Consider the following 25,740-nt stretch of genomic DNA (forward strand, 5'->3'; position numbering starts at 1 on the left):
ATTTTGGAAAATATAGTACATTAAATATATAACTTTATAAAGTTTATAAGCTTTATAAACTTTATAGTACATATATATATTTAACATAGGAATTTCGATGGTCTAAAGATAAGTGGAAATTAAGATAACATAAATTCATGGTTTCACAGGTCTTCATTTAATTACCTCCCTCTCTTAAGCACCTACCATCAAAAATAATGTTATAACTTTTATTTTTTTTTCACATTTGTCTTTGTAAGATATTCTGACAAGGACGTAAGACTGGATGGAGTACATTTCCATATATTCTTGCTATCTGGTTTTACTCTACTCAAAATTGCTTCAATGACTCCTCACTGCCTACGGAAACAAGCCTCAACACCCCATAGCACAAGATACAAGGCCCTGCCTACTTGGCAGTTTCACCTCATCCCATTCTACCCCATCCATCCAGGGGCTTGCTCTCCTACACCCTGGTCACTTTGTGAACTCTGGTCCTCTCATTTGAAAACCTCTCCAGCTCCCCACACTCACAGACTTCATGTTTGTAGGCAAATTCTTCCTACTTTTCAATTAGCTCAGGGATCCTTCCTCCACAAGGCATTTTCTGCCCCTTCCCTCCAGTTCTCCTCCTGTGTCCCATCTCCTCCCACTGCAGACCTCTACTACAGCCCATTATCATTTATTTGAAATGTTTGTGCATCTGTCTTTCCTTAAACTGTGAGCTGGCTGAGGGCATAGATGCTACAAAGCTCATTTACCTTTTTTTTTTTTTAAGATTTTATTTATTTACTTCACAGAGAGAAAGACTGCACAAGCAGGGGGAGCGGCAGGCAGAGGGAGAGGGAGAAGCAGACTCCCCACTGAGCAGAGAGCCTGATGTGATGTGGGGCTCAATCTCAGAACCCTGGGATCATGACCTGAGCTGAACGCAGACGCTTAACCAACTGAGCCACCCAGGCGCCCCTCTTTTACCTTTTAAACTCAGTGCCTAACAGTATCTGGCACACAGTGCTAAATAAACACCTACTGGCAAAGGCCAATGGTGTTTTTATTGCTGTTTATTTTCAGAATTCAGAGATATACATTGACATTATTTCCCTGCTCTTTATTTAAATAGAAGTTAATGAGTATTTTGTGGACTCCCATTCAAACACAATTACTACATATGTATCATTAGTGAAAGTTAAGAATCACACAAGTAAATAAAAATAAAGGATTGAATTCATTTTTGTTAGGCCTTACATCAGGTACTCAGTTGATGGTTATATGTCTCTCCCTTTAACTTCTAGCTTGGGAGTAAGTTTTGCCCCAATTGTTCAGGGGTAGAGAAACTTAAGGCAGGGAAGATCAGGTCAGGTTGGAGTCCAGAGTACCAGGAGAGGATACCCCTATTTTCTAAAATCTCAGCAACACTGTAAAGTATAAGAAATGTGGGTTCTGGGGGCGCCTGGGTGGCTCAGTCAGTTGTTAAGCGTCTGCCTTCGGCTCAGTTCATGATCCCAGGGCCCTGGGATCGAGTCCTGCATCCGGCTCCCTGCTCAGCGGGAAGCCTGCTTCTCCCTCTCCCACTCCCCTTCTCTCACTGTCTCTTTCTCTGTCAAATAAATAAATAAAATCTTTAAAAAAAAAAAAAAAGAAAGAAATGTGGGTTCTGGAGACCAAGAGCATTAGACTCAACACTTACTGTGCAAGAAGGAATAATAAACGTAAATTTCAATTAATAATCATTCCTTTCCCCTAAAGCCAATCTGAGATTTAATTAAATTCAATCTAATATAGGCCTGTGGTGACTTTAGGAGAGCCAAACTAAATCAAATATACAAGATTCTTCCCCAGAATAGATCCAGAATTCTGTGGAGAGCAATCTAGTTTTCTGGGGTACCCTCACCACAATAAAGAGCTATATTATAGGGTATAACCACGGAGGCTATGGAGGGAGACCCCTTCTGACTAGGTATATTTGTCCCAGAATGGAAGAGGCAAATGGAAAGAAAACTACAAATCCAACAATAATATAAACTTACATTTTACTACTTTATTATATTTTATCTACTTTAAGGTAGGCCTTCATGGGAAAAAATAAATCAATTTAACACAAATACAGTAAAAGCCACATAGTCAGAAAAAACATGGGCTTTGCAGACAGACTAGGGGTTGTAAGAATTAGTTAACACAGCATCTGCCCCATAAGTATTTAATTAGTATATGTTTTACCTCCAATTCTTTTGCCAAATACATGTGTAAATTTAGGATAACTACCAGTTTCTTCATCCTTAAGATAAGGATAAATAATATCTACCTCACATATTAACATGATAATTGAATCAGACAGTGCATATAAAGCACTTGGTTAGTAGCAGGCACTCAACAAAGGTTAACTCTTTTCCTCCCTAACTCCTGGTATTGGGGAGCAGTATATAAAAGAAGTCCAAAGAGGAATGAGGTATTTATTACAGATTAAAGACAGATTTATAGTACATACCAAAGAACGCCTCATCTGCATTAATATAGTCATAAAGCAGTCAAAGCTGATCATTCCTTCCTGGCTTGATAGTAGTTTGCTTTTCTCCATGGAATTTACAACTGCTGAAGCCCCCAAAGCCATTTCTATCCATTCAAGAAGATACCGCAAAGAGCCTCGCTGAGCTGCTAAACCAAGTAGCAACTCAGAAGCTAATCTACGACCTAAAGTGTCTGCGCCAGAATTGGGAATAGTTACTCCTTTAAGAAATGTTGTCACTTGTGATAAGCAGTCCAAACCCATCGGAGGAATCTTGCTTTCATTTGCTAAAGATAATGGTGGCAAAGAGCTGACAACTTCAATTGCAGTATGAATAACGTCGTTGCAAAGACTAAGACCAGGTCCTGACACAGGCATCATCCAACTTTGTCTTAGAAGTGCAAATAATAAACTTAGACCAGTTCGAACACCCATTTCTATAAGTGCATCAGTGCTTGACCGGGGACGTTCACTAACAGAATGGACATCTGCTGAACCAGAGCTGCTCTCCGGAGAATGCTGCTGCTGTTTCACTTTGCCTTTGTCGTGGTATTTATTAGAAAGTGCATAAAAGACACGCTGGAGTACAAGCAGTCGTTTCCGAAGTGCCCCAGCAAATGGGGAATCTGAACATACCATCTTCGCTAGTGCTAGCTGGCTGCTAAGAAGGGCATCCAAATAGTGGTCCTGCTCATCACTTGAAAGAGACTCACGCTCAAAGTCTGGCAACTGTGGTCCTTTGAGGCACAAAACTTGTTGGGGCAAAGGTACTACTTCTTTATTGCTGACCAGTTTAGAATACAGAACAGCAACTCCCTCTCTTGTAGCAATAGATTCACTATCCTCTGTAATCCAGGAGCTGTTGAGGTGTTCAAGCCATTTCAGTTTCACTGGTGGAACCATAGTTGCCATGTTGGTTTACTCTTCAGCCATTAGTTCTACGAAGGGAGATGAAAAAGCAGTCAAAAACTTACACAAATGATTCATAAAATGTTTCTGAATTTCCATCTTACAGTTACAATTAGTGATTTCAAACTGGTGAAACAAAGTCTGAACTGCAGTTAACAGGAATGTGCCAATATTAGTATTTTAGCTTTCATAAATCTACTATAGTTAAAAGATGCTAATATTTTAATTTATTTTTAAAAGATTTTATTTATTTATTTGACAGAGACACAGTGAGAGGGAACACAAGCAGGGGGAGTAGGAGAGGAAGCAGCAGCCTTCCTGCGGAGCAGGGAGCCCGATGCAGGGCTCGATCCCAGGACCCTGGGATCATGACCTGAGCCGAAGGCAGATGCTTAATGACTAAGCCACCCAGGCGCCCCATAAAATTTATTTTAAAAATTAGTGATTTCCGTACCTTTTCTCTTCAGTTTCTGGTCCCACTGTCAGTATAACAGTGGGTTTTACATGCTGATCATCCTCACCCCAAATTCGTATCTCCAACCCACACCTCTTCCCTGAACTCCAAATTCATATACACAATTGCCCACTTGATCTCGCCATATAGGTATCTAATAGGCATCTCAACATACTCAAAACTGAATTCCTAATCCACCACTACCACCATGCCCACCCAAACCTGTTCCTCCTGTAGACTTCCTCATCTCAATAAATGGCAACTCTATCCTTCTACCTCCTTTGGCCAAAACGCTTGGGAGTCACTCCTCCCTCTCACACTCCAAATTAGTCAGCACTACTTTCAAATATATCCAGAACCCAAACAGTTCTCACCCCCTTCATTGCTAACACCCCAAGCCATCATCTCTTGGATCACTGAAGGAACCTTCCTACCAGTATTCCTTGCTGTACGGAGGAACTAGTGACTCCAAAAGGGCAGAAATATTTTTGTATATTTTGTTAACTGCTGTATTCCAACACATAGTAAGTACTCCATAAGTATTTGTTGTTGTTTTTTTTAAAGTACTTAAAAACTAAGTCCTATGGGATAAAATATTCACAAAACATATATCCCACAAAGGACTGGCATCCAAGGTACATAAAGAACTCCTGGGGCACCTGGGTGGCTCAGTCGTTAAGCGTCTGCCTTCGGCTCAGGTCATGGTCCCAGGGTTCTGGGATCAAGCCCCACATCGGGCTCCCTGCTCGGCAGGAAGCCTGCTTCTCCCTCTCCCACTCCCCATGCTTGTGTTCCTACTCTCGCTCTTGCTCTGTCAAATAAATAAAAATTAAATAAATAAATAAATAAAAAGAGCTCCTACAACTCAGTAACAATTTAATTTTTAAAATGGTCAAAAGACTGAACAAAACTTCACCATATATGAATGGCCAATAAGCCCAAGAAAAGTGCTCAACATCATTATTCATCAGAAAATGCACATTAAAAACACAAAGAGATACTATTACCCATCCAGGAGCATGGCTAAAATTCGCTTAAGACTGACAATACCAAATGTTAGCAAGGATGTAGAGCAACCAAAACTCTCACAAATTGTTTGCAGGAGTGTAAAAGGGAAGAAGCACTGATAGTTTCTTTCTTTTTTTTTTAAGATTTTATTTATTTGACAGAGAGAGACACAGCGAGAGAGGGAACACAAGCAAGGGGAGTGGGAGAGGGAGAAGCAGGCTTCCCTCTGAGCAGAGAGCCCGATGCGGGACTTGATCCCAGGACCCTGGGACCATGACCTGAGCCGAAGGCAGACGCTTAACGACTGAGCCACCCAGGCGCCCCGCACTGATAGTTTCTTATAAAACTAAACTGATAGGGCGCCTGGGTGGCTCAGTCGTTAAGCGTCTGCCTTCGGCTCAGGTCATGATCCCAGGGTCCTGGGATCAAGTCCCACATCGGGCTCCCTGCTCGGCAGGAAGCCTGCTTCTCCCTCTCCTACTCCCGCTGCTTGTGTTCCTGCTCTCGCTATCTCTCTCTCTGTCAAATAAATAAATAAAAATCTTTAAAAAAAAAAAACTAAACTGATGGTTTTCTTATAAAACTAAAACTAATCTCTACTCAATGAGCCAACAATTTTTTTCCTAGGGGTTTACCCAAAAGAAAACACAGGTCCATAAAAAGACTTAAATAAAAATATGGTTGCCCCTAGAAGGTGAGAGCATAAATAAACTGGGAAGGAGCATGAAGGAACTTCCTGAGGAGGTGATAATATTGAATTACCTAGGCATATGCATTTATCAAGACTCAATAAACACACATTTAAGATTTTTACATTTCACTGAATGTGAATTTTACCTCAATAAATACTGAACTCTAGTGATATGCATACTGAAGTATATTGGGGGGGGAAGTATACTGATAACTTAATTAATTAATTATTTAAAAGATTTTATTTATTTGACAGAGACAGACAGGGACAAAAGGAACACAAACAGGGGGAGTGGTAGAGGGAGAAGAAGGCTTCCCGCTGAGCAGGGAACCTGATGTGGGGCTCAATCCCAGGACCCTGGGACCATGACCTGAGCTGAAGGCAGACACTTAACCGACTGAGCCACCCAGGCGCCCCAACTATAACTTATTTTGAAATGCATCAAAAAATAAGATGCATTGATGTGTAATACATCTTTATATATCTTTATACATACCCATATATATGTGAGTAGATATGTGATAAAACAAAAATATTAAAAGATTAATGGTAGAATCTCAGTGGTGAGAGTGGTGTTCACTTAAAAATCTTTCAATTTGGCCATATATTTGAAATGTTCATCATAAATTATTGCAGGGGAGGTGGGGACTAAGTCTGTAGAATGGAAGTCATAACACTTGGTACTAGAAAAACATCCTCAAGGGGCGCCTGGGTGGCTCAGCTGGTTAAACGACTGCCTTGGCTCAGGTCATGATCCTGGAGTCCCGGGATCGAGTCCCGCATCGGGCTCTCTGCTCAGCAAGGGGTCTGCTTCTCCCTCTGACCCTCTTCCCTCTCGTGCTCTCTGTCTCTCATTCTCTCTCTCTCAAGTAAATAAATAAAATCTTTAAAAAAAAAAAAAATCCTCAAATACCGAAGGGCATTTTATTGTCATAATACAGGTAATCTTCAAGAAAGAGCTCCAGTGATAGTGATCCTAGACTAATTAAAAGGAGTTTCCTATTTCTCAGTATGCCCTATTAAATTCTACATATAAAATCTGATGACACTTCCCTTCTCAAGATTATGATTATTATGCTTAATTATCTTCATTAGATACTCAGAAAGTATGTACTTGGAAAGGGGAAAATAAAACATAAGCCTCCTCCCACTTCATTTAGTAATTATTTATTAAACATTGTGCAGAGGAGGGGCACCTGGGTGGCTCAGTTAAGTGTCCAACTCTTGATATCAGCTCAAGTCTTAATCTCAGGGTTCTGAGCTCAAGCCCCACACTGTTTTTTTTTTTTTAAGATTTTATTTATTTATTTGACAGAGGGAGACACAGCGAGAGAGGGAACACAAGCAGGGGGAGTGGGAGAGGGAGAAGCAGGCTTCCCGCGGAGCAGGGAGCCTGATGCGGGGCTCGATCCCAGGACCCTGGGATCATGACCTGAGCCGAAGGCAGACGCTTAACGACTGAGCCACCCAGGCGCCCCTCCCACACTGTTTAAAAAAAAGAAAAAACAGGGCACCTGGGTGGCTCAGTACTTAAGCGTCTGCCTTTGGCTCAGGTCATGATCCCAAGGTCCTGGGATGGAGCCCCGCATCGGGCTCCCCGCTCAGCGGGAAGCCTGCTTCTCCCTTTCCCACTCCCCCTGCTTGTGTTCCCTCTCTCGCTGTGTCTCTCTCTGTCAAATAAATAAATAAAATCTTTTAAAAAATAAATAAAGGGGCGCCTGGGTGGCTCAGTCGTTAAGCGTCTGCCTTCGGCTCAGGTCACGGTCCCAGGGTGCTGGGATCAAGCCCCGCATCGGGCTCCTTGCTCAGCGGGAAGCCGGCTTCTCCCTCTGCCACTCCACCTGCTTGTGTTCCCTCTCTCGCTGTGTCTCTCTCTGTCAAATAAATAAAATCTTAAAAATAAATAAATAAAAAGAAAAAAAAATTTAAAAAAAAACATTATGCAGAGGATATTAAAGTACCTTATTTACCTCCATCCCTGCAACCCATAGGTAATTTTGTTCTTTTTAATTTTGCTAGTTTGATAGCTATAAAGGCATATGTCGTTGTTCTAATTTCAACATCCCCAATTACTAATAAATCTGAACATTTTATATTTATTGATCATTCGGATATACTCTTCTGGGAAATGCTTGTTCATAACCTTCTAGTCATGTATTTTTCTATCGGGTTAGCTTTCTTGTCAACTTTTAAAAGCTTTCTGTATTTTATCATTGTCCTCAACACGGCAAATATTTCTTCTAAATCTATCTTTTGCATACACACACACATCTCTTTGATAGCTTCTGCTTTCCATTCTTGGTTAAAGGAGCACCCCCACATACTCATACCCAGATTACATATGAATTCTAGATTATACAGGTATTCACTTGGGACTTTCTTAAGGTATTTTTGTTTTGTTTTTTTTTAACACGAGTCTTTAATCCACGTGGAATTTAAATAAATTCTATATTCATTTGGAATTGTAATAAGTTCTACATGTAAAACTGGTTTCAAGTTTATTGTTTCCAGGTGTATGGCTAGTTATGCAATCACCATTTATTAAGTAATCCAGGACTTCCAAGACAGCTGAGGACAATGGCAGCTGAATAACTATCTCCCCAAATTTCTTCCCTAACAGTGAGAAGGAAAAATTGAATTATTATTTTTTTTTAAGATTTTATTTATTTATTTGACAGAGAGCGAGAGAGAGCAAGAGAGAGCACAAGCAGGGAGAGCAGCAGACAGAGGGAGAGGGAGAAGCAGGCTTCCCGCTGAGTAGGGAGCCTGATGCGGGGCTCCGTCCCAGGACCCTGGGATCATGACCTGAGCCGAAGGCAGACGCTAAACCAACTGAGCCAACCAGGTGCCCCAGAAAAACTAAATTCTCCACAAAACCAAACCAGTTCTGAATCTATTGTCAGACCATGGATCCCTATGAGAATCTAATGAAAGCTGTGGATTCTGACTCCCCAAGAATAAAATTCTTATGCACATACTCATAAAAATATGAGCAAAATTCCAAAGGTTTCACAGATGTCCCAAAATCATCTATGTACTCCAAACTGATAAAATTTTATGGATATTCTAAAACATCTTATTAGTACCAGTAGAAAATCTTTAAAAACCGACTGTATTTCAACAAATAATTCCAAAATTTAGATATAACTTAGACCATATTTCTAACCGTAAAGCAGTAAAACCAAAAAGTATTTACAGGACAACGAATATGGAACTATCTCCAAGATACATTAAGTGAAAAAAATACATACTCATGTGTAGTATAATTCATATATAGTAATATTTACATTAAAAAGGATTTAAATATGCATGTATGTTCGTAAATGCAGAAAACTCTGGAATACACACAAAAACCTAAAAATATTAGTTGCCTTTGAGGGGAGGGGACCTGGGTTACTGGAAGATAAGAGTAGGAAAGATATTTACTTTTCACTGCATAACCTTCTGAATTTCATATATGTGCATTTGTTACCAAAGCAAATAAAAAAAAATCCATTTTTAAATAAAGAAAACCAGGGAAGCCTGGGTGGCTCAGTCATTAAGTGTCTGCCTTCGGCTCAGGTCATGATCTCAGGGTTCTGAGATCGAGCCCCGCATCTGGCTCCCTGCTCAGTGGGAAGACTGCTTCTCCCTCTACCACTCCCCCTGCTTGTGTTCCCTCTCTCACTGTATCTCTCTCTGTCAAATAAATAAAAATCTTTCAAAAATAATTTAAAAAAAGAAAGAAAACCAAAATAAAGAAAAAGCCAAATTTTTAGAAATGCTCTTCTACAGTTTTTTAAACAAAAAGGGGAAGAGAAAAGGATTTCACAATTTCTAGAAAAGTATATAAATCATTATATATCAACAAAATGTAGCCAAAGTTGACCCAAAACAAATGTACATCAAGAATGACTTTGATCGGGGCGCCTGGGTGGCTCAGTTGGTTAAGCGACTGCCTTCGGCTCAGGTCATGATCCTGGAGTCCCGGGATCGAGTCCCATATTGGGCTCCCTGCTCAGCCGGGGGCCTGCTTCTCCCTCTGCCCTCTTCCCTCTCGTGCTCTCTGTCTCTCATTCTCTCTCTCTCAAAAAAAAAAAAAAAAAAGAATGACTTTGATCGCTTCTCGGCCTTTTGGCTAAGATCAATTGAAGAATGACTTTGATGGGTCAAAAAAAATTACAAGATGCCATTCCAGGTTCATCAAATTGTGAATTCAAAGGAAAGAAAGTCAAGAGTATTTAAAGAATAGAAATGAATCAGAATAACTAAAAACATAAAAATGTACATATAAAATCGTAAGAAAAAGAACCCGTGTTCAGAATGTGAGAAAAAAATTTAATGAGCCAATGACTTTCCTTTTAGTTCTATAATCTACAATGAGTCAAAACTGATAATTTGGAAGATAAAAATTATACAATGCACCTAGCACAGTGTCTGGTATTTTGTAAGCCCTCAATGAAGGATGCATTTGAAGAAAACCAACTAGCTACTAATTACAGTCAATTAGAGCTGGAATAACATAGTTAGGACATTAGTGAAAGAAATCAGTAATGAGGTTCAAAGAAACTAACAACAAAAATCAAGCTCTGAATGTTTTAAGAGAGAAATCTTTTTATGCCTTCAGGAAATAGACAATTCCTAAACTACTTTAAACGTCTCAGGGCATTGAGGAAAGGGTCTCTGCTCTTAAGTAGTCAAAAAAGTAATACTAAAACTCAACAAAGCACAAAAAATACAATTATAATACTGCCCTATAAAGGAGCTGTAAAAATCCACAACTAAAATATTAGCAAGTGGGCGCCTGGGTGGCTCAGTTGGTTGAGCGACTGCCTTCGGCTCAGGTCATGATCCTGGAGTCCCGGGATCGAGTCCCGCATCGGGCTCCCTGCTCGGCGGGGAGTCTGCTTCTCCCTCTGACCCTCCCCCCTCTCATGTGCTCTCTCTCATTCTCTCTCTCTCAAATAAATAAATAAATAAATAAAAATCTTAAAAAAAAAATATTAGCAAGCAAAGTGGAACAGTATATTAAAAGGTTAACACGTGACATGTTGAGTGGGTTTATTCGAGGAATATAATGATGGAACAACATAGCAAATCTATTAACATTAACAAAATCCATGTTATATTGAGATGTTAAAAAAGTAGCTGACAAAATGCAAGATCAATTCCTAATAAAAATCTAATAATAAGGCAAGGATAAAGTTTACTTTTTTAAATCATTAAAAATTTCATATCATAAAACAGAAGAAAAACACTAGCAGCACTAGTTCCAGAAGTCAAATACAAGACAAGTGCCCACTTGCACTGCTATTATCAATAATGCAATTGAACAAAAAAATAAGTATTATAAAGTATTCTAGAAATTGCTATCACAGTGAGGTAGTTGATTACAGAATAAGTAAAAATCAAAACTCAAAAGTATCTAGCTCTAAGTAGTCACATCCCCTTTGGAGAATCGTGATCCACCTGTGGGGTAGTCCCACACTCTCATGACCCTGCTCACCAATTGCCCTGAACATAGTTGAAACAGAAAATAGGAAGATGGCTGCAAACCCTTCAGGACAAGGTTTTCAAAACAAAAATAGAAGTTGCAATCTTGGCAGAACTGGACAAAGAGAAAAGAAAAATTACTGAAGCAGAACCAATCTTCACCAAATCATCCTAGAGCTGTGCTCTCAGAGACCCTCAAGAAAGACTTCCAGAATTGCAACATGCACATACACATTCATCTGGACACTTCAAAACTCAAGACTCTACATGAGAATCTTATTCTTCCCCTTTTACCTCACCCTGACCCAGAATGAAGAACATATTTGCAATGAAAGTGACTTTATAATATCAAATGCCAAAGCTACTATCATTCAGTGCTATACAAACTATGACTCAGTATTTGGGCAAACTTTCAAGTTTTGTGCTTCCTTAAAAGAAAGGTGTATGTAAGTGAAAGCAAAAATAAGGGTAATCTGGATGATTAGAGGTTTGGAAGTTGTATTATCTGAGGACCTGATCATGCTACCTGTGACTGTAACTTTTCTGTAATTCAATTTAACTTTAACTCTAAATCAGACTCTAAATTGGATGGTTACATAAACTCATCCCCTAGTCCCCAAGAAGTTGGACTAGGTATATTATTTCCACAAGACTTTAAAGAACTATTTATAGTACTTAACTTTAAAGAAACAAGAGTATTCTTTAAAAATACAAACCAATAGGCTTAAATAAACTGCATTCATATTTGCTATTTATGGAATTGATGTCAGTGTACCTTCTGATCTTACAGTCAACATACCCAGAAATGTTTTGGTTTTTTTTTTTTGAGAGAGAGAGAGCGAGAGAGCACGTGCGAAGAGGAGTGAGGGGGGCAAAAGGAGAGAGAGAATCTTAAGCAGGCTCCAGGCTCAGCACAATCCCAAGATCATGACCTGAGCCAAAATCAAGAGTCAGATGCTTAACAAACTGAGCCACCCAGGCACCCCCATCCAGAAAATATTCTCTGTTAACTCATGACTAGTTCCCTAGTCTTAATTTTAAAAGAAAACCCAAGATAAGCCTAAATTACCAATTGTCTTACATATCTTTTATAAACATACACCACTATAAATGTGACTACATTCTATTAAAAACAGTTACAAGACCAAAAAAGTCAAAAGTATCTTTAAATAACTACAATAACCAGGGATTACATAATATGTAACAAGAAAAAAATTGCAGAGTTGTAATAAACAATATAAATACCTAGTAATAAACTGAACAAGTGCAAAAATTTTATTAATAAATACGTAAAATTCTACTGCAGAACAAGAGATTCTTTTAATAAATGGAGAGCTTAAGAATGCTCTTATTAGGAAGACTCCACATTTTAGGTGGTCAATTCTCCTTCAGTTAATGTATAAAATTAATTCAGTATCAACCAAAATCACCCTGGAGTTTTCTAAAACTTGATAAAGTGTTTAAAATTATCTGTAAAAGTAAATACATAGGAATTGTAAGAAAAAAAAAAAGAAAGAGGGACAGAAAAAAAGATCTCTGAAAAAAAACTGGAAACTGAGAAAGGTCCCAGCTTACCAGATATTAAAAATTATAACGCTAGAGGGATGCCTGGGTGGCTAAGATGGTTAAGCATCTGCCTTCGGCTCAGGTCATGATCCCAGGGTCCTGGGATTGAGCCCCACATCGGGCTCTGTGCTCAGCAGGGAGCCTACTTCTCCCTCTCCCTCTGCCTGCCTGTCTGCCTACTTGTGATCTCTCTCTCTCTGTCAAATAAATAAATAAAATCTTAAAAAAAAAAATTATAACGCTAGAATAACCAAATGTGGTTCTGACACATGAACATATTACATCAGAAAATATTAAGAGAAGAACTGAGCGTCCAGAAGATCCAAGTACACATAAAAAGTTAGTATATGATGAATGTTAGCATATGATAAAGGTGTTAATCCTAAGGAATGCATATACACTACATCCCACTGTGTATAGGACACATGTTTAAGGATTTTCATTATGCTCATCATAAGAGGGAAAAACCTAAACATTCATCAATAGGGAAGAGATAACTAAAACGTGGTATATTCAGATGATGCCAAATTATAAATTTTATACCATAAAAAAGTTAATACATGCAATTCAACAAAACTAATAAAATTTTCTAATTTTCAAAATAAGATTTAGTGTTTAAGGAACACCAAAAAACAATACTAGAGGAGCTGTACTGCATAAGTTGAAAGTAAAAGCACCAGGGGGGCCTGGCTGCTCAGTAGGTAGAGTATACAACTCTTGATCTCGAGGTTATAAGGTCAAGCCTCACAGTGGGTGTAGAGATTACTTAAAGATAAATAAAATAAATAAAATAAAAAAGTAAAAGCACCAAAGTCTGACAGACTGGCTAGGTTTGAATCTAGGCTATATCACGGTCTGCAAGTTCCTCAATTTCTCCATGGCTCAAAGTGCTTATCTATAAATTAGAGGACAATAAAGAGAACCCGCTATGGTTATCATGAGGGTTAAATGAGATAACACAGAGTTCTTAGAATCATTGCCTGGAACATAGTACACATTCAATAAATGTAAACTGCTATTATGATCATTATTATTTTGTTCCTTATTGCTATCTCTACCAAATACTGGTTGTAGGGGTGCCTGGCTGGCTCAGTCAGTGGAGCATGCAACTCTCAATCTCAGGGTTCTAAATTCAAGTTCCACGATGGGTGTAGAGATTACTTAAAAATAAAATCTTAAAAAATATATTTATATACATATAGATTATAGATGTATGTGGAGACGTATATAAAAGTATTTTTTTAAAAAAGATTAGAAGGACAGGGACACCTGGGTGGCTAAGTCGGTGAAGCGTCTGACTCTTGATTTCAGCTCAGGTCATGATCTCAGGGTCGTGGGACTGAGCCCTGGGTCAGGCTCCACACTCGGTGCAGAGTTGGCTGGAGATCCTTTCCCTTTCCCCTTCAAATAAATAAATACATAAAATCTTTAAAAAAGATTAGAAGGATAGACCCCCAAACTCATGATAGTGATTGCATGGGGGGGATGGCAGGTGCCAAACAGGACATCAACTTTGTATGTTTCCATTCTTTTATTTTTAAGATGATTACATAAACTTGACAAAATTTTAACACTGTTAAATGACAGTAGATATAGGAGAGTCCTTTTTTATTCTTGTACTTCTCTTCAGTCTTAAATTTTTCTCAAAAAAAGCTAAAACAAAAAAGCTGGTATGATCATATTGTTTTCAATTACAATATAGTCAAAATCTATCATCAACTATCCCATTATTGTTTTAATTTATAATATGCTTGTTTTTACAAAAAGCATTTTAACAACAACAAAAAAAAAAAACCCTACAAATGTCTCTTTTTAAAGGATTGATTTTGTCTCTCTTGTTTCTAACTATAACACAGGTTTAGAAAACAAAAATCAAATAACACAGGCTTAACAGTATTTTATCCTTTCTCAGGCATAGAGAAATCTGCAGTTATAGGACAAATATCCTAGAGCTGATATATTCATTAGCCTGCTACCTCAAACACCTGAGATATATTGCACATAAATATCACAAACATAACCTCTGGGCATATTCTGATGATGTGTCCTGTAAAAGAGAAAGATGAATCATAAGAGCAAGGGTTGCCAGAGATAAGGGGATGATGTTTTATGAATAATTCTGATCAATGGAGAAAGGTTCAAACAACAAAATACTGCATCAGACTAAACATTTTCAATGAAACTTTTGAGTTACTAGATAAATCCTATTTATTTCCTTTTTAAATACATTATGTTGCAGGCAAATAAAAGAATAAAAAACAATTCGGGTGCCTGGGTGGTTCAGTCGTTAAGTGTCTGCCTTCAGCTCAGGTCATGATCCCAGCGTCCCGGGATCGAGCCCCGCATCAGGCTCCCTGCTCCACGGGAAGCCTGCTTCTCCCTCTCCCACTCCCCCTGCTTGTGTTCCCTCTCTAGCTGTCTCTCTCTCTGTGTCAAATAAATAAATAAAATCTTAAAAAAAAAAATTAAATATGTGTTTCATGTTGTTACTGTCCCATGGTTTTTTATGCTAATTAAAGTATCTCAAATCTAATAGGTGCTCAGTAAAGGCTTTTGAATTTTCCATTTTAGTTTAATTTTTAAAACTAAAAAAATTTACATTAGAAACTACTGGATTTAGTCCTATTTCAGTGCCCTTATCCACATATTAGATCCACAATTAGATCTTGAAAGACTGGGGTGGGGGCAGGATTACATCATTTGACAAGATCACATAAAAGGTGAATGTTAGAATCAGGATTTAAACACAGGTCTCCAAAGTCTGAAGTCCAGCACTATTTCCACAGCTCCATAGTATCACTCCCCCAGAAAATTAATTCTAAATGCGGGGTGGATGTAAGAATCAAGGGTGAGAACTTGTCCAAATACACACGCCCAGCTCCCCAACCCCAACCTACCCCACCAAAAATTTCTTTTGGAGAAGTGTGATATTGCCAGCCCCCATCTTCACCTTTGTAATCAGTGCCTAAGGATGATAGCTGTAACACTGTGATTTATAATAAGAAATATATATTTACTTGGTCACTGTCCCATTCCTAGCAAAAAGCTCCTAAAAACCCTTGGAATTTGCTGTGATGAGAGTAATAAAAGTGTCTTTTGTTATATTAATTGACTTTTGGAAAATATCTGAGGATAGGGGCTAGCTGCCAGGGGAGCCAACCATTGTGACTAGAGGGTAGGAAGGTCCTCTGACCTCTGGGGAGGGGAGAGGAACTGAAGATTGACTTCAACCACCAATAGCCCATGATTTAATCAATCATGTCTTTGTTATGAAACCTCCATAAAAAAGGGGGGGGACTAGCTGGCTCAGTCAGTGAAGTGTGCAACTCTTGATCTCCAGGTTGTGAGTTTAAGCCCCATGTTGGGCACAGAAATTACTTTAAAAGAGAATCTTGGGGCGCCTGGGTGGCTCAGCTGGTTGAGCATCTGCCTTCGGCTCAGGTCATGATCCCAGAGTCCCGGGATCGAGCTCCACATAGGGCTCCCTGCTTAGCGGGGAGCCTGCTTCTCCCTCTCCTCCCTGTTTATGCTATCTCTGTCTCTCTCAAACTAAATAAAATCTTTAAAAAGAGAGAAAAAGAGAATCTTAAAAAAAAACGGGGTATGGAAAGCTTCCAGGTTGGTGAACACATGGAGACTCAGGGAGCGTGTCATGCTCCAAAAGGGCTTGGAAGCTCTATACTCTCTTTCCCCATACCTTGTCCCATGCATCTCTTCCATCTGGCTGTTCCTGAGTTATATCCTTTCATAATAAACTGGTAATCTAGAAGTAAAATATTGCTCTGAGTTCTGTGAGCCCTTCTAGCAAACTAATCAAACCCAAAGACGGGTTATTGGAACCTTCAATCTACAGCTAGTTAGTGAGAAGTATAGGTGACAATATAACATAAGGGAGTGGTGGCAGTCTTTAAGGACTGAACCCTTAACCTGTGGGACCTGACCCTATCTCCAGGTAAACAGTGTCATATTGAGTTGAACTGTAGGACAATCAGATGGTGTCCAAGAATTGCCTGGTTTTGTATAAAACCCACACATCAAAAGTGGAATTGGAGTTAGAATTGTACATCTAATTGGAAATTCTCTCTAAGCTGACCCATTACAGTAACTTCCTTATTCAACTCCCTGATACCAGATTCTCCCCAACTCCTGTTCATCCTCCATCTTTCTACAAATCTGTTATGTTCTTGTTTCAATCCTCAAAAGGCTACTGGTTTACCATGTAAAGGCCAACTGCCTTATACCAGCAACCACCTCCTTATAATCAGGAATTTAAGTTCTTTCCAGTTGATCTTCTTCTACCCTCTCCTATGCAAGACCTTTTGGAACTTGAAAACTAGGCTTTCTAATTCTCTAACAGAATACCTCTCACTCTGAACCATAATTAATCAGAGTTTTTTTACTCTAACCCTAATAGATAATGCTTCAATTTTAATTCCCCAGCATGCAGCCTAAAGTATTACAGTGTTTGTTAAATTAACTAATTAATTACAACTAATGTCTACATTTATTTTTTTTTAAGATTTTTATTTATTTATTTGACAGAGAGAGACACAGAGAGAGAGGGACGTAGGCAGGGGGAGTGGGAGAGGGAGAAGCAGGCTTCTCATGGAGCAGGGAGGCCGACGCGGGGCTCGATCCCAGAACCCTGGGATCATGACCTGAGCCGAAGGCAGACACTTAAAGACTGAGCCACCCAGGCGCCCCTAATGTCTACATTTAAATAATATTAGCTACCAAAAGAGTAACTTTCAGACAAGTTAACTTCAAATCAGTCAATGATTGACTAAAACTCAATTTAGGAGTTGTACAACTAAATTATAAACTGTAATTCAAAGGAAACAACCTCTTCTACATACCTTTTTCTTCAGTTCTGATATATAAATCTTTGGGAAATGGTGGCTATTATCATTACCATTATTATCTCCAACCACAGATATAGTTACTATTCATATAATATCTATATCCAGCCCCTAACCTCAAGAATAAAGTGTAGAACTAAAGTCTAGAAGTGTAGAAGAACTTCTAAAAAATGTAGAAGAACTTAAGTGTGTCTGAATTATAAGTATAATATTGTTCCTTGCCACAAGTATCCAAAGGAGGCAATGATCCAGAAAGCCCTTGAAAGTTATCACAATCTCCATGGGTAGCAGTGGAGGTCAGACTTAGGAGAAACTAGGGACTTTGAAAGTAAAGAATATAGAATTTGAGAGAAGACAGGAGATAGAAAGTAATGAAACAATAAAATACTACAAAATGACAGTAAGTACTTATATTCACAAGGATAGCCGCAAACAAGACTAAAAATGCAGAGAAGCAAGAAGAGGTCAGAGAATTTCTGAGGGCAAGTTTCAGGAGCTGTTCCTAAGTCTCGCTCAAGATTCTGTGAAACCAAATGAAGGGAAAACAAACCACAAGTTCATCTCAATTGATTCAGAAAAAGCATCTGATGAAATTCAACACCTTTCCATGGGAAAAACAACAAACTAGGAACAGAAGGAAACTACCTCAACATAATAAAAGCCATATATGAAAACCCACAGCAAACATCATACTCAATGGTGAAAGCTTTTCCTCTAAGAATGGAAACAAGGCAAGGATGTCTACTTTCACCACTTCCATTCAACACAGTACTGGAGTTTCTAATCAGAGTAATTAGGCATGAAAAATAAACAAAAGGCATCTAAAGTAAAAGAAAAGAAGTAAAGTTGTCTCTGTTCACAGAGAACTTACATGTAGAAAACCCTATTAAGTCCACACACACACACAAAAAACCAACCCTGTTAGAACTCATAAATGAATTTATAGCAAAGTAGCAGGACACAAAGTCAAACACACACACAAATCAGCTGCATTTCTATAACTAACAACGAACAATCTGAAAACAAAATTATGAAAACAATTCCAATTATAATAGCATCAAAAAGAATAATATACTGCGGAATTAACTTAACCGAGGTAAAAAACTTGTACAATGAAAACTACAAAACATCGCTGAAAAAAATGGATGTCGGGAAATATTCTTTCCACTAATGTGTATGTTTAATTTTTAAAAAACAAAAAGTTAATAAAGTCAGTAAGCTTTTCAATGTTTTACTCTGAAGAACAAAATCTCTTCATGGTTGAAAAGATCAAGAACTAGGGAGCCTGGGTGCTTAGCCTGTTAGGTGGCTGCCTTGGGCTCAGGTCATGATCCCAGCATCCTGGGATTGAGCCCCACAGCAGCGGTGGACTCCCAGCAGGGAGTCTGCTTCTGCTTCTCCCTCTCCCTCTGCCTGCTGCTCTGCCTACTTGTGCTGTCAAATAAATAAAAACTTTAAAAAAAGAAAAAAAAAGGTCAAGAACTGACCTCTCGGGGCACCTGGGTGGCTCAGTCGTTAAGCGTCTGCCTTCAGCTTGGGTCATGATTCCAGCGTCCTGGGATCGAGTCCCGCATCAGACTCCCTGCTCCGCAGGAAGCCTGCTTCTCCCTCTACCACTCCCCCTGCTTGTGTTCCCTCTCTCACTGTCTCTCTTGCTGTCAAAATAAATAAATAAAATCTTAAAAAAAAAAAAAAAAGAACTGACCTCTCTCCCCTGCTCTCCCTTTTATAAGCTATAACTGAGATGTTTAATTCCTGGAAGGACTCATGCTCCTTGCTTTCTATTGCAGGACCCTTGCACAGAAAGTTCCCTCTACTTAGAGCCTGCCTTCTCCATCCCACCCTCTTTCACCCAGTTAATGTCTGGTCACAAGACCTCAGTTTAAACAGCAGTGCAGGGATATACTGGGTACTCAATAATTGCTAGTTGAATTAAATGTCACTTTCTCAGGGAAGCTACCCCTGACTGCACCCACATGAGATCAGGTCCCTTTTAAAATGCTCACACAGTACGCAGTATTTACCTTCTCAGCATTTTTCAGTTTGCGATTATATACTATTTGTGTACTTACGTGTTTAGCATCCTCTCATACTAGTCTATAAAGTCATGAGGGCAAAGATGCTTATATCCTCAGTGCTTAGCAAAGGTAAAGCACATAGAGGGACCTCAATAAATATTTGCTGAATTGTGCTGAGCAATCTGCATCTATGTAGTTCATTATTTACATAGAATCCAACTTAAACCCAGTAATACTATCTTATGCTGAGCTGATACATAATGGAAGCACTTTAAAAGAACTGATTCCAAGTGTGGAAGTACCACAGACAGACCACGTGAATTCCACCTTCAGTCCATTTCTGTATACTCTTATCACTGTCTATAATTTTTGGAGTAATTCTAGCTACTTCCAAGGCTTTCATCTACCTCTCATATGCTAATGAGTATAGTCCAAATTCTTTCTCCTGAGCTCCAAACCTGAATATCCACTGCTCACATGATATACCCACTAAGATGTTCCAAAGGAATCTTAAATTCAACATGCTGAAACTGAACTTGTCATTCACCACCACTCCTCTGCCACATCAGTACCCACAAATTTATGAAGCTCTAAATTTGTGAATTTAGAGCTTCATAAAAGAAAGACATCAGTAAGGATATTTATCAAGAGCATTGATCAAGGAAGTGCAGGAGGGACACAGCCCATCTGGAAAGTTCTGCAACTGAAAACTAAGTGCACACTGTGATCCAGCTTTCCCCACCGGTATCCCAAGTGCTTCCCTTCTAGAGGGCTTCATTAGGCTGACTGATTTTGGCTCTCATTAAACCATACAAATTTTCAATGTTTAGCTGCACAAAATTAAACAGCTGATAAGAAGGAAAAAGCTTTTTTTTGTTATTATCCCTATTTACAAAGTGAGTACACTTAGAAAAAGAAGAGACTTACTGAGTTTGCTGGCAAATTGTTTTGCTACATCAATAATGAGAACTAGTCAAATAAACCAGGAAGCAGACCTGCTTATTCAGCAAGTAAAGAACTACAGACAAAATCAAATCAAACTGATGGATTTTCGCTTGTATTCAAGAACCACCGATTCACAATCCTGATGAACCAGCTAAACGCCAGGCAAAGAAAAAAAAAACTGCTGTTGTCTTGTTTTGTTTTGTTTCATTTACAGCAATGATTTATACCACTAAAAGCCAACTGTTCTTTTTTCCACTCATGGTCCAATGCGCAAATCCAAATTTAATTACATACATAAATTACCAAATTCACCAGTGAAAAGTGGGGCTGGAAAAACGACCAAAGGACTAGAAAAGAAACCAAATAGCACTATCTTTCTAAAACTGAAATAAATGAAGCAGGCTGAAGGATCTGAGACAGGGGTAGACTAATAGAACCTACAAGTGAATTTATCAAATTGTGAAGCTTTCTAACACTCTCTAGGTGAACAGAGCAATAACAGTAGCTAACATTCATTGAGCGCACTGAACACTGTGCTAAAACCTTTACATGTTATTATCTTATTTAATCTCAGAACAACTCTGAAATAAGTATTCTTATTATTCTGATTTTCCAGTAAAGGAAATGGAGGCAGAGAGAAGCTAAATATAGTTTGCCCAAGGTCACCCTGCCAGTAATTGATAGAGTAAGGATTCAAACCAGAGCAGTCTGATACCCAACCTTACTTAACCACTAAATCATGCTGCTTCTTATCACTGACATGGTGGTTTCGCATGTTCTAGATCACTCTAAATTTTAGAAAATTAAAAACCTCAGAAGATTTGAATCAATCAACTGCCAATTCAGTTCACTCTCAGTCCTGTTGCTATGATAAAATCCATTCCTCCCAGCCACTCTCTCAAGATCACTAAGTCATTAAATCCCAACTGGGTAACAACAACAAAATAATTTTCACAGTCCTTATCAGAAATTTGCAGGATAGAAATGCAAAGGACTGAGAATAGAACAATTTTGATAGAGAACAAAATTGAGGAATTTCCATTATGTGACTTTAAGGCTTATTTTAAGGCTACAGTAATCAAGACATGTGTATTGGCATCAAGACAGATCAACAGAACAGAACTGAAAGTCCAGAAACAGACCCACACATATATGGCCCATGAATTTTTAACTAAAGTGCCAAGGCAGTTTAATGGGGAAAGGATAACCTTCCACAAAAGGTGCTGGAACAACTGGATATACATACGGGGAAAAAATGAACCTCAACCCTAATTTCACACCACATACAAAAATCAACACAGACCCATGGCGCGCCTGGGTGGCTCAGTCGTTAAGCGTCTGCCTTCAGCACAGGTCATGATCCCAGGGTCCCAGAATCGAGCCCCGCATCGGGCTCCCTGCTCAGCGGAAAGCCTGCTTCTCCCTCTCCCGCTCCCCCTGCTTGTGTTCCCTCTCTCACTCTGTCTCTCTGTCAAATAAATAAATAAAATCTTAAAAAAAAAAAAATCAACACAGACCTAAATGTAAGAGCTGAAACCATAAAAATCTCTAGAAGAGGGGCTCCTGGGTGGCTCAGTGGGTTAAGTGACCGACTCTTGATTTCAGCTCAGGTCATGATCCCAGGGTCCTGAGATTGAGCCGGGCATCAGGCTCCATGCTGGGTGTGGAGCCTGCTTAAGATTCTCTCTCTCCCTCTCTCTCTGCCCCCCACCCCACCCCCACTCTCACGCACAAGTGTGCAGTCTCTCTCTGGGTGGGGAGGGGGGCAGAGAGAGTGGGGGGGGACTCTTGAGAAGAAAATGCAGGAAAAAATATTAGTAACCCCGGATTAGGCAAATATTTCTTAAACAGGACTCAAAAAAATCAATACATTAGACTCTCTCAAAATTAAAGTTTTGCTCTTCAAAGAGCACTGTTAAGAAAAACGAAAAGGCAAACTCCAAACTGAAAGAAACTATTTGCAAAACATGTATCTAATAAAGGACTTGTGAATACATAAAAAGAACCCTTACAACTCAATAAAACATAATTTTTTAAATAGACAAAAAATTTGAACAGACATTTCACCAAAGATATGTAAGTGGCTAAATAAGCATAAAAAAGTATGCTCAACATTCGTCATTAGAGAAATGGAAATTAAAACTATAGTGATACTATTACAAACGCACTAAAGTGGCTAAATTTAAAGAAACAGACAATACCAAGTACGGATGAGGATGTGGAGCAACTAGAACTCCCATAAAGTGCTGGTGGTAATGTAAAATGGAAAACTTTTTGGCAGTTTATTATAAAACTAAACATACCGTACTCACTATATATATGCAGCAATTCCACTCCTTAGGGATTTGCCCAGAAAAATGAAAACACATGACCATATAAAAACTTATACCTCAAAGTCCAAAGCAGCTTTATTCATAAAAGCCAAAAATTAGAAATTCAAATATCCATCAACCGATGAATAGACAAATAATAGTAATTTACATACTCTTGCCTTCTCTTGTCCACTTAATGCCCTAAAGTTCTGAAACCTCGTTTTCTTTGCAATATTTGTTTTTTTGTTTGTTTGTTTGTTTTTTAACATCAACCATTTCTGTTCATTGCTAAAGCTTTACTCATCATCACTATACAGAGATACTCCCAAATCCATGCCTCTGGCCAGCACCTCTGCAGTCTATGTTTTCAAATGTCTGATGCTCTTTACAATGTCAATGCTTCCCACCCTCAATTCACTATATCCAAAATTAACTTCACCATCTCTTCCAGCTTCTCTATCTCCTCATGCTCCCCTCCCCCTTTCCTATAAAACCTTATAAAACCAGCTCCTTCTGATATATCACTCAAGTACCCAGAGTCAAAACTGTCCTTTAATCTTTGACTCACGCCCTTCCTTTACTCTCCAGCCTCTTTTAATATTCCCACTGGCCCCACCTTGCCTTTATAACCTGCCCTGGGAAACTGTAATGCGCTCTCAAGGAGTCTCCCCATTCCATTGCATCTACCTCCTGCTAGATTAATCTTAAAGCTCAGTTCTAACCAATTCATCATTGCCCATAAAGAAGTCAATGGCTCTACCATTTCCTATGAAAGTGAATACAAGGCGCGCCTGGGTGGCTCAGTTGTTAAGCATCTGCCTTCGGCTCAGGTCATGATCCCAGGGTCCTGGGATCGAGCCCCGCATCGGGCTCCCCGCTCCACGGGAAGCCTGCTTCTCCCTCTCTCACTCCCCCTGCTAGTGTTCCCTCTCTCGCTGTGTCTCTCTCTGTCAAATAAATAAATAAAATCTTTAAAAAAAAAAAAAAAAGAAAGTGAATACAAGCCATTGTTGTGGGCTTAAGTCCATCCAGGGGGAGCCAAGTTTGCCTTGCAATTTCATCTTCCACAACTCCCCTAAATATATCCCACTCTTGAAAAAGCCGAACACTTCCCACCTCTGTGCTTTTGTTCATGTTATTCCTTGTAACTGTCCTCATCTATCTAATCTTTACCTGTCACAATCCATACTTCTTCAAAGGCCTATCTCAAAGGTCACTTCCTCCATGAAGACTTTTGTGTTTTAATCACCTTATTCACCAATACAGAATTCATCACTTCCTCCTCATAACACTCATAACTCCCATAACACTTTGCTTACACATATTATAACACCTGTACCCTCTGCCTGATTTATTATTTGTACACTTGTCTTCATTACCACTAACCCACTCACCAGACTTTAGTTTTTCAAAACTGGTACTCTGTATTGTCCCTCTTTTGTCCCTTTAAGCCACTGTCATCCTACCTTTCTTGTTGCAGAGACTCAGGAACCCTCTGTAGTAGATGAATTCTGATCTAATGAGTCTACAAAGAAATTTTTTTAAGTATATAGCCCATGGGGGGGCTATAAGGATAAATCAAATAAGAGGTTACTTTCTGCCTTTTTTGTTATAAGTTGAAACTCTGCCTGGAGAGAGATTTTTTTAAAGAAGACCCTCAAAATCCACTAAACCAAATCTTCCTACAAGAGCATTTTCAGTATAACATTCCTCTGCTTACGCATGTACAGTAATTTAAAATGGGTTCTGGGCTAGGCATTCTCTGTTTGACCCCAGTCTCCCCACACAAACTTAATCTCTATCCTTCCTTCTATCTTCCTTCTGCTTTGTACCTTTTGAGGTTGACCTCTAGGATTGCACTGTCCAAAATCCCCTGGTTTCCAGGTGGGTTAGGCCAATGAGAGGCATTAGAAGGAAATCAGAGAATGAGAAGAAAAGGAAAGAGTGGTCCTTATTTCCCTGGCTCCCTCCCCACCTCTTGGTGGGTTCTGACTTTCCTCTATGGCCACAGGTGCTATCCACTGGCTTGGCTCTCATTGTTTCAGCTCTCATCAATCTTCCTCTTCTTGGCCCCATTGTCTTAAAAGTATCGATGGCTTCCAGATATTGCTGGACCTTGGGAACTTCACAATACCTTGTTGCTTTCTTTAATCCTACCCCAACCTCTATAACTACTCTATTTCCTGCCAGGGCCCTGAGTGATATATATAGCTCCCTAGGCTTAAAATCCCTCACTTTGCTTCTCAAGGCTTATAATCCACTGTTCCCTCCAACCTATCAAATCTTAACCATCCCATGCCCCTCAGCAGCCCTCTGCTCTAGTTAGGCAGGCATCCCTCCCAATCCTTACGATCACTAAGTTGGAATGTATTCATCCCTATCTCTGCACCCTTAGTCATGTATGTTGCTGCCCCCCTCAAAAGCTCACCCTTCCTCTCTACCTAACAAATCCTATACTTCCTTCAGCTACTAATTCAGGTCCTACCTACCCCCCCACACACACACACTTAAACCTGTTCTAATAAACTTAATCCAAATTATCTTTTCCATGTTGGAATTTCCATGTCTTTTACATAGAAGTACTGTGAAAACTGTAAAAATAAATGCTAGTATTACATTATATAGACTCTAACTGTTCACCACATATCCCCCAAAGAGAAATAATTTGAACTATTTTAAGTTCCTTCTTTCGTATACCATCATGGAAGTTAGTATAACATTAGAAATACAGTAACTCTGGTTGGCAAAATGCAATAAACAAAAATACATCACCACAATGCTCTACTATAAAAAGTTTGTGGTGGGGCGCCTGGGTGGCTCAGTCGGTTAAGCGACTGCCTTTAGCTAGGGTCATGATCCCAGGATCCTGGGATCGAGCCCCGCATCGGGCTCCCTGCTAGGCGGGAAGCCTGCTTCTCCCTCTGCCCCTCACCCTGCTTGTGTTCCCTCTCTCGCTGTGTCTCTCTCTGCCAAATAAATAAATAAAATCTTTAAAAAAAAAAAAAAAGTTTGTGGTAACTAGCT

At 39.2% G+C, this 25,740-nt stretch overlaps 1 protein-coding gene and 1 pseudogene across 1 annotated transcript in view; one reads left to right on the forward strand and one right to left on the reverse strand.

Annotated features, from left to right (window-relative positions):
- HERC1 (HECT and RLD domain containing E3 ubiquitin protein ligase family member 1) overlaps nt 1–25,740 on the reverse strand; it is a 188,953-nt gene that overhangs the window by 139,049 nt on the left and 24,164 nt on the right. The window contains exon 2 of the mRNA XM_081831870.1: nt 2,465–3,420. Within this exon, the coding sequence (XP_081687996.1) occupies nt 2,465–3,394 (930 nt within the window). The 5' untranslated portion in view covers nt 3,395–3,420. The remainder of the gene's footprint in view (nt 1–2,464; nt 3,421–25,740) is intronic.
- On the forward strand, nt 11,068–11,330 carry LOC115942068 (SOSS complex subunit C pseudogene; annotated as a pseudogene).

Source organism: Leptonychotes weddellii, chromosome 9 (assembly GCF_054177405.1).
Source record: "Leptonychotes weddellii isolate Sample4059 chromosome 9, ASM5417740v2, whole genome shotgun sequence".
Classification (NCBI taxonomy): Eukaryota; Metazoa; Chordata; class Mammalia; order Carnivora; family Phocidae; genus Leptonychotes; species Leptonychotes weddellii.